This window comes from Macaca nemestrina, chromosome 7 (genome assembly GCF_043159975.1).
Source record: "Macaca nemestrina isolate mMacNem1 chromosome 7, mMacNem.hap1, whole genome shotgun sequence".
In the NCBI taxonomy this organism is placed as follows: Eukaryota; Metazoa; Chordata; class Mammalia; order Primates; family Cercopithecidae; genus Macaca; species Macaca nemestrina.
This window is the reverse complement of record NC_092131.1, coordinates 14,637,639-14,647,011: the sequence shown is the minus strand read 5'-3', so window position 1 is coordinate 14,647,011 and position 9,373 is coordinate 14,637,639. Positions and strand designations below refer to the sequence as shown.

General features: G+C 43.2%; 1 protein-coding gene across 1 annotated transcript; it reads right to left on the bottom strand.

Moving 5' to 3' along the window:
* Nucleotides 1–5,049: 5,049 nt before the first annotated feature.
* GON7 (GON7 subunit of KEOPS complex) lies at nt 5,050–9,352 on the bottom strand. The gene is made up of 2 exons (XM_011717168.3): nt 8,992–9,352; nt 5,050–5,936 (listed from the first exon to the last, which is right to left on the bottom strand). Exons 1-2 carry the CDS (start codon nt 9,350–9,352, stop codon nt 5,842–5,844), a joined length of 456 nt encoding a protein of 151 aa, XP_011715470.2. The 3' UTR covers nt 5,050–5,841.
* Between the last annotated feature and the right edge of the window lie 21 nt (nt 9,353–9,373).

Sequence of the window (9,373 nt, the reverse complement as noted above, 5' to 3'; positions counted from 1 at the left end):
GTTTTAATGTCAATTTATTTGAAGTGCACATTTTTTTTTTCACTGAAAAGCCATGTGTATTTCTTCTGTGATCTTGTGGTTCCTTTCCTTTGCCTATTTTTCTGTTATATTTTCCTGACTAGTATATAAGGGATCTACATAAAAGAATTCGTTCTTAGTCATTTGTGCTGAAAATACTTAATACTTTTTCCATTTTTATTTTCACCGTATTTACAGAATGTTCAGAAATTTCAGTTATTATGAATCACGTTTACTAATATTTTCCACTATGGTTTCTGGATTTTTACATTGTAGTGTTATTAATTTCCCCAAACATGCTTATCTGCACCCATCACCAGTATGGATACAGTGTTGAACTGTGTGGTGCTCAACTACCAATCACAATAGTTCATACAAGGAATTGCTTATAAAGATTTTGTCGGGCTGGGTGCAGTGGCTCACGCCTGTAATCCCAGCACTTTGGGAGGCCGAGGCAGGTGGATCATGAGGTCAGGTGATCGAGACCATCCTGGCTAACATGGTGAAACCCCGTCTCTACTAAAAATACAAAGAAAACAAAATTAGCCAGGCATGGTGGCGGGCACCTGTAGTCCCAGCTACTCGGGAGGCTGAGGAGGGAGAATGGTATGAACCCAGGAGGTGGAGCTTGCAGTGAGCCAAGATGGTGCCACTGCACTCCAGCCTGGGTGACACAGTGAGACTCCGTCTCAAAAAAAAAAAAAAAAGGTTTTGTCAGAACACAGAGGTTGACGACTGAGTTAAAAAGCTTAGATTTTCCGGCTTTTTTTTTCTTTTTTGAGGCAAAGTCTTGCTTTGTCACCCAGGCTGGAGTGCGGTGGCACAATCTCAGCTCACTGCAACCCACGTCTCCCAGGTTCAAGAAATTCTACTGCCTGTCTCCCTAGTAGCTGGGATTACAGCTGCACACCACCATGCCTAGCTAATTTTTTGTGTTTTTAGTAGAGACAGGGTTTCACCATGTTGGCCAGGCTGGTCTCGAACTCCTGACCTCAGGTGATCTGCCCGTCTTGGCCTCCTAAAGTGCTGCGATTACAGGTGTGGGCCACCATGCTCAGCCTCAGGTTGTCTTATATGTATGCATCTTATTGCAATATAAGAAATGATAGTCTATACTTATATTGATTGAACAATTTGAGAGATAGTTGCATCTTTAGGTTAAATAGGTTAAATAGAAACTAGATAAACTACATAATAAACTGAGGGCCACAGACATCTCCAACTGATTTTCTCATTTGGAAGAAAACATAAACTTTATTTCCTTTAAAAGTATAGGCTTTTTCAGTTAAAAAATTTAAAAGTTCGCCTGAAGCAAATGTTTAAACTGAAATCTAAAGGATAAGTAGATAGACAAAGGAGGTCATTTGGCCCAGGATTTGAAAGGCAACTAGTGGCAGAAGCATAAATCCTCTTAAGTCTAAGCTGGGCATGGTGGCTCAAGTCTGTAATTCAGCTATTGGGGAGGCTGAGGCTGAAGAGGATCACTTGAGGTCAGGAGTTACAAAACAGCCTAGGCAATGCAACTGAGACATCCCTCGTCTCTTAAAAAAAAAAAAAAAAAAAAAGCCAAGCATGGTTGCATGCACCTGTAGTCCTGGCTACTCTAGAGGCTAAGTGGGAAGATTGTTTGAGTCCTCAAGAATCTTGAGCTACTGAACTCAAGATTGCTTGAGCCCTTACCTTCCAAATGAGTTTGAAGTTGCAGCGAGCTATGATCATGACACTGCACTCCAGCCTGGGTGACAGAGACCATCTCAAAAAAAAAAAAAAAAAAAAAGAAAGAAAAATTCCTCCGATTCTGAATGCCCATTTCTAAACGGAGAGGCGGGGGGAATTGATTTCCTCACATATTTTTTTTCCTATTTTTCCAAAGTAAGTTTTTCTTCCCAAAAAGGTTTAAATGTCTTAAAATTAATTTTGCACCACCTAATACTATAGCCAAGCAATCACAACCTGTTATAAAAGAGTAAAAGTTCTCGTCCTTGGCCACAGAATTCTATTATTAAAATAAACATTTCTTACTGTGACGCAAAAGGACTTACTTTTAGAAAACACATCTATCTTGCATAAATTCCATATGTTTCACATTTTAAAAGACTTATCTAAGTCTAATGTCAAGCTTATTTTTAGGTAGGATTGTGCAGTTGACTTTCCTGTTCAAAAGTAAAGTTGGAGCTGTTTCAAAGAGTAACTTTATTCTGCTTGCCTGTGGCTGTTTGTACCATAGAAGGCAGATTAGTCAGGTGCGGTGGCTCATGCCTGTAATCCTAGCACTTTGGGAGGCCAACACAGGAGGATCGCTTACAGCCAGGAGTTTCGAGACCACCCGGGGCTACAAAGCAAGGCCCCCATCTCGACAAAAAATTTAAAAATTAGCCTGGTAGCTGGGCACGGTGGCTCACACCTGTAATCCCAGCACTTTGGGAGACCAAGGTGGGTGGATCACCTAAGGTCAGGAGTTCGAGACCAGCCTGGCCAACATGGTGAAACCCTGTCTCTACTAAAAATACAAAAATTAGCCAGGCATGGTGGCAGGCACCTGTAATCTCAGCTACTTGGGAGGCTGAGGCAGCAGAATCACTTGAACCTGGGAGGTGGAGGTTACAGTGAGCCGAGACCGTGCCATTTCACTCCAGCCTGGGCAAAAAGAGTCAAACTCCATCTCAAAAAAAAAAGGCCGGGTGCGGTGTCTGTAATCTCAGCACTTTGGGAGGCCGAGGCGGGTGGATTATCTGAGGTCGGGAGTTTGACATCAGCCTAACCAACATGGAGAAACCCCGTCTCTACTAAAAATACTAAATTAGCCTAACGTGGTGGTGCATGCCGGTAGTCCCAGTTACTCGCGAGGCTGAGGCAGGAGAATCACTTGAACCCGGGAGGTGGAAGTTGTGGTGAGCTGAGATTGCACCATTGCACTCCAGCCTGGGCAACAAGAGCGAAATTCCGTCTCAAAAAAAAAAAAAAAAAAAAAAAGAACTAAAATAAAAAATAAATTAGCCTGGCGTGGTGGCACACACCTAGTGCTTGGCTGCTTGGGAGGCTGTGGTGGGAGGATCACCTGAGCCCAGGAATTCCAGTGAGCTGAGTGTGCCACTGTACTCCAGCCTGAGTGACAGTGACACCCAAGCGCAGCAGCAGATTAGAAAACCTGGCAAAGCATTTCTTCTATACTGGCCCATCTTTGTCAAACATGTGGCTTTCTTACAAAGAAGACAGTATTAGAATTGAAATCAGTATTAAAATTAATTAAAAGACCAATCTTATAAATCAGAATCTAAAAACACTGGGCCACAAACACAAATATTATCTTGAAATTTCTTCTTTATAACCACATTTTCCAAAGGAAACATAAAATGTTCAGAGAAAAGGTTCAGATATCAATTTAACAATGTGATCTATTTTCCGTATATACAGGTAAGTTTTTTTCTTTTTTGAGATGGAGTTTCGTTCTTATTGCCCAGGCTGGAATGCAATGGCACGATCGGCTCACTGCAACTTCTGCCTCCCAGGTTCAAGCTATTCTCCTGCCTCAGCCTCCCAAGTAGCTGGGATTACAGGCATGCGCCACCACACCAGGCTAGTTTTGTATTTTTAGTAGAGATGGGGTTTCTCCATGTTGGTCAGGCTGGTCTCAAACTCTCGACCTCAGGTGATCCGCCCGCCTTGGCCTCCCAAAGTGCTGGGATTGTAAGCATCAGTCACTGCACCCAACCAGTTTTTTCTTTAATGATTGTATAGAGATAACAGTACTATAATAAATAACAGCTAAATATTAGAAACATCAGCATAAACTAAACAGATAATTTCTGACGATCTATAACTTTTTCTAGTTGGCATTGTTTGATTGCCCAAGAGTACTTAGTGGAAGGCTGCTATTCCAAAGTAAAACAGTGTTTCAATGATATGAAAAGGTATATAGATTTTCAATGATATGAAAATTAAATTATTTCATAATAAAAGTGATTCATAAAAGTTGATTAGGCCGGGCGCGGTGGCTCAAGCCTGTAATCCCAGCACTTTGGGAGGCCGAGACGGGCGGATCACGAGGTCAGGAGATCGCGACCATCCCGGTTAACCCGGTGAAACCCCGTCTCTACTAAAAAATACAAAAAACTAGCCGGGCGAGGTGGCGGGCGCCTGTAGTCCCAGCTACTCGGGAGGCTGAGGCAGGAGAATGGCGTAAACCCGGGAGGCGGAGCTTGCAGTGAGCTGAGATCCGGCCACTGCACTCCAGCCTGGGCGACAGAGCCAGACTTAGTCTTTAAAAAAAAAAAAAAAAAAAAGTTGATTAGGCCAGGCATGGTAGGCTCATGCCTGTAATCCCAGCACTTTGGGAAGCTGAGGTGGGCAGATCCCTTGAGTCCAGGAGCTCTAGACCAGCCTGGGCAATGTGGTGAAACCATCTCTACAAAGAATACAAAAAAATTAGCTGGATGTGCTGGTGCATGCCTGTAGTCCCAGCTATTTGAGAGGTTGAGGTGGGAGGATCACCTGAGCCTGGGATGCGGAGGTTGCAGTGACAGTGAGCCAAGATCGTGCCACTGCACTGCAGCCTTAGTGACAGAGTGAAACCCTGTCTAAAATGCACATGCCTGTAATTTCAGCTACTTGGGAGGCTGAGGCAGAAGAATTGCTTGAACCCGGGAGGCAGAGGTTGCAGTGAGCAAGATCGCACCAATACACTCCAGCCTGGGCAACAAGAGTGAAACTCTGTCTCAAAAAAAAAAAAAGAAAAAAAAAGTTGATTAATGATTTCTCTCACCTTTTATCAGCTTAAAAAAAACCTAAAGGCTATTTATGTAACCCAGTACTCTGTAATCTGAGGGCAAATACTTATCCTGAGATTTATCTGTGAAATAAATCACATAGTTTGTAAAGTTACTTCCAACTCTAAAATCCCATGACTATTTGTATTTTACTAGGTACATGCTACTTGATTTCTTTGCATTGAAGCTATCTACATCAGGAAGGATGCATAGTGAATAAACATGCCTTAGTCCCAGTAACAAGCAGAAAAGAAACACACACATACATACTTTAGGAATATATATTTTTAAAGGATTCAATAATCTTTTTAAAGCTAAATCAAAGCATGGCTACAGGAGGAGAGGAAATATCCAAATTGTAATCAACGCAGATTATTTACTTAAGGCCTTACATTTGTACCTGTATACATACTATATCACAGCACAAAAGCATACCCTACCCCATCTGGCTCTCTTAAGGTACATGATAAATCAGATTAATGCACATTCATCAAGCGGCATCATCTCAGGATATCTGTATCTTTGACATGGGTATGAATTCAGGGTTTCCTTGGGTCTCTTTCAAGGACTCTCTCTTCAGTATTTCTATTTCCTAATTTTCCTTCTATTTATGAAGAACTGTTATTTTTACATTTAATGCCCACTTTTCACCACTTGTTCATGTCAGTTCTCTGAAATGTTACTGCCTATGAACCATGACGTACTGTTTATAACAGAAGCAGAAGTTAAAAGATGTAGACATCACACAAACCAATGGTTATTTTAAAAATAGAAAACAATGATAAAAATTCAGTTGCCAACTTAAGAGGATTTTATATATTATGAAGTGTTCTATTTTCCTCCCACGGTCTGAAATTTATTTCTCAAGAAAACAGATTTTATTTCTAAGCCTTTACTGTCTTTGCTAGAAACAGAAAAACCAGTTTTCTCTTTGACAAAATTGTCCCAGGAAAACAACACAAATGCTTTTCCAAATTAGAGCGTAAGTCTTCCTTAAATGTCCTAGTGTGACAATTGGGATACAACAGCCATCTTTTAAATGTCATAAAGGCTATTGTTAAGATGGTGGTTTTGGCCGTTTTGCAGATGGTCCATCGAAGTTAGTTCTGTTATCAATGTTATTTTCATCTTCGGCATCATCTTCATCATCACCTTTTAAAATAAATATTTGTTGTATGACAATACGTTCTATGGTTGAAAGAAATATATATAGCTAAAGTGGTTGATAACGAGACCATTTCGCTTTAGGGATTAATAAAACCATGCACATTTTAGATTAAAATGATTTTGAGAATTTCAGTGTTTAAAATCTTTATTTTCTATCACTTTCCTCTTTGGAAATATTAACTCATTCATCATAAAATCCAGTCTCTTTTTTTTTTTTGAGATGGAGTCTTTCTCTGTTACCAGGCTGGAGTGCAATGGCGCGATCTCAGCTTACTGCAACCTCTGCCTCCAGGGTTCAAGTGATTCCCGTCTCAGCCTCCCAAGTAGCTGGGATTACAGGCACGCGCTACCACGCCCGGCTAATTTTTTGTATTTTAGTAGAGACGGGGTTTCACCATGTTGGCCAAGATGGTCTCGATCTCCCGACCTCGTGATCTGCATGCCTTGGCCTCCCAAACTGCTGGGATTACAGGCATGAACCACTGTAGCCGGCCAAAATCCACTTTTAAAAGTGTACCGCTTAGTGGTTTTTAGTATATTCACTAGATTGTGCAACCATCACCACTCTCTAATCCTAGAACACTTTCATCACTCCAAAGAGAAATGAATTATGCCCATTAGCAGTCACTTTCCATTCCCCTCAGCCTTCGGCAACCACTAATCTACTTTTGTTCCCCCTTAATTTTTATTAGTGAGAGGGTCTTGCTATGTTGCCCAGGCTAGACTCAAACTCCCAGGTTCAAGTGATCCTCCTGTGTCAGCCTCTAGAGTAGCTGGGACTACAGGTGCCCACCACTGCACCCAGCTCACTAATCTCTCTCTATGGATTTGCCTATTCTGTACATTCATATAAACAAAATCATATAACATGTACCCTTCTGTGTCTGGCTCTCACTGTAGCATAATGTTTTCAAGGTTCATTCATGTTGTAGCATGTATAAATACTTCATTACCTTTTATTGCTAATAATATTCCATTGTATGGATACACCACATTTTGTTAATGCACTCATCAGTTGATGGATATTTGCATTATTTCTATTTTTTAAAATTATCATTATTTTTAGAGATGAAGCGATGGGGCCTCACTCTGTCCTCCAGGCTGGAGTGCAGTGGAACAATCAGCCCACTGCAGCTTCAAACTCTTGGGTTCACGTGATCCTCCCACCTCCTAAAGGTGCAACACCAAGCCCGGTCAATTGTTGTTTCCACATTTTAGTCACTATAAATGCTGCTGCTATGAACATTCATGTGTAAGTTTTTGTGTGAACATACTTTCCAGTTCTCTTGCGAGGACTACCAGTGGAACTGCTGGGTCATGTGGTAACTTCATGTCAACTTTTTGAGGAGCTACCAAACTCTTTTTCCCAGTGGTTACACTGTTTTACATTTCCACCAACAATGTACAAGATCTCCAATTTCTCCACATTCCAGCCAACACTTGTTATTGTTCTTTTTGATCATAGCCAACATCCATATTATCAAGATGTAATTCCCAAGATGGAAGGAAAGTACAGTTTAAGCTCTTCTTAGAGAATTGTAAATCCTAACTCTAATATCTATTCTTGGATTTTTCAGCTCAGGACAGTTAAAATGTACCTGCCTGGCCAGGTGCAGCAGCTCAGGCTTGTAATTCCAGCACTTTGGGAGGCCAAGGCAGGTGGATCACGAGGTTAGGAGTTCGAGACCAGCCCGGCCAACACAGTGAAACCCCGTCTCTACTGAAAATACAAAAACTAGCTGGGAGTGGTGGCGGGCGCCTGTAATCTCAGCTACTTGGGAGGCTGAGACAGGAGAATCACTTGAACCCGGGAAGCAGAGGTTGCAGTGAGCCGAGATTGTGCCACTGCACTCCAGCCTGGGCAACAGAGCTAGACTCCATTTCCAAAAAAAAAAAAAGTACCTGCCTATTTCTGCATTCGAGGCAATTTTTAAAAAATAATGCAGTTAAACTTCACGTTTCTATTTTCAAACTGCACCTACAAAACTGGAAAGGCAAGGGAGTCTCTAGGAGTTAATACATGTTAAAATTAAGTCTGTCCCACTCCTTGGAACCTGTTCCTACTCTGCGATAGATTGTACTCTTCCAAATATGTCTGTAGTTTCACACCTGATAAAACTCCTTTTTATTCAATACTCCAGCTCAAAAGTCTTATCCTCTTTGAAGCCTTCCGAGGGTCTCTGGGTTTGCAACACTTACAGAGGGCCATAGAACCACGTTCTTTTTTTTTTTTTTTTTTTTTTTTGAGACGGAGTCTCGCTCTGTAGTCCAGGCTGGAGTGCAGTGGCGCGATCTCGGCTCACTGCAACTTCCGCCTCCCGGGGTCAAGCGATTCTTCTGCCTCAGCCTCCCCAGTAGCTGGGATTACAGGTGCCCGCCACCACTCCCAGCTAATTTTTGTATTTTTAGTAGAGACAGGGTTTCACCATATTGGCCAGGCTGGTCTCGAACTCCTGACCTCGTGATCCGCTCGCCTCAGCCTCCCAAAGTGCTGGGATTACAGGCGTGAGCTACCAGCCTGGCCACTTTCACTTTTAATAAGAGTGTCTGCCTGTATAATCCCCTTGTGTTTCACATGGGCAGGAACTGAGTCGCATTGACCTCATTCTTCCTCCAGGGCTCAGCTCAGGGTTTGGCAAATAGTAGTAGGCATTCGGCAAGTTTTTTAGTGAAATAAATGAAATAGCGATGAGTCGTGGAAATGTTTGAGTAGAAGCAGCCCAAATATAGTGATAAATGCCAACAATTTTTATTTTTTAAATTATCTTTGAAATAACAATGGAAACGGGGTCTCGATATGTTGCCCTGGCTGTTCTGGAACTCCTGACCTCAAGTGATCCTCCTGCCTCGCCCTCCCAAAGTGTTGGGATTACAGGAGTGAGCCCCACTTCGCCTGGCCCGCCAAAAATTTTTAGATGCAATTCTTCTTTCCTCGAGGCTCACTTTGTCCAAGTCTGCCACTCTACACGGGCTCCCCAAGCCAATTTCCCCTGGCTCCCGCCCCGTCCTCCTGTCGCTGCAGCACCGTCTCAGAGCTCACCGTCCAGGGCCTCGTCTGGAGCCGCCGCCACCCGGTGCTGCACTTCCGCCTGTACCAGGGGGCCGAATAATTCCGTTACCAGCTCCTTCATCTGGGCCACGCCAGACAATAGGCCCTGGAAAGGGTCGCCGTCACCCGGCGCCTCACAGGACACCCGCAGCTTCTGCGGCTTCCCTTCCTGCCCGACATACTCTCCCAGCAGCTCCATGGTGACCACTAAGCTTCCAGAACACGACACCGGGAAGCGCCACCCGGAGGCGGAAATCAGCCCGTGGCCGGCGCAGGCGGCAGAAGGGAGAGGAGTGACATCCGTTTGTCGGAAGTCGCTCCTCCCCCTTCCTTCGCTTTTTTTCCTTGTCATTGGTTCCTGGCACTCGGGCCC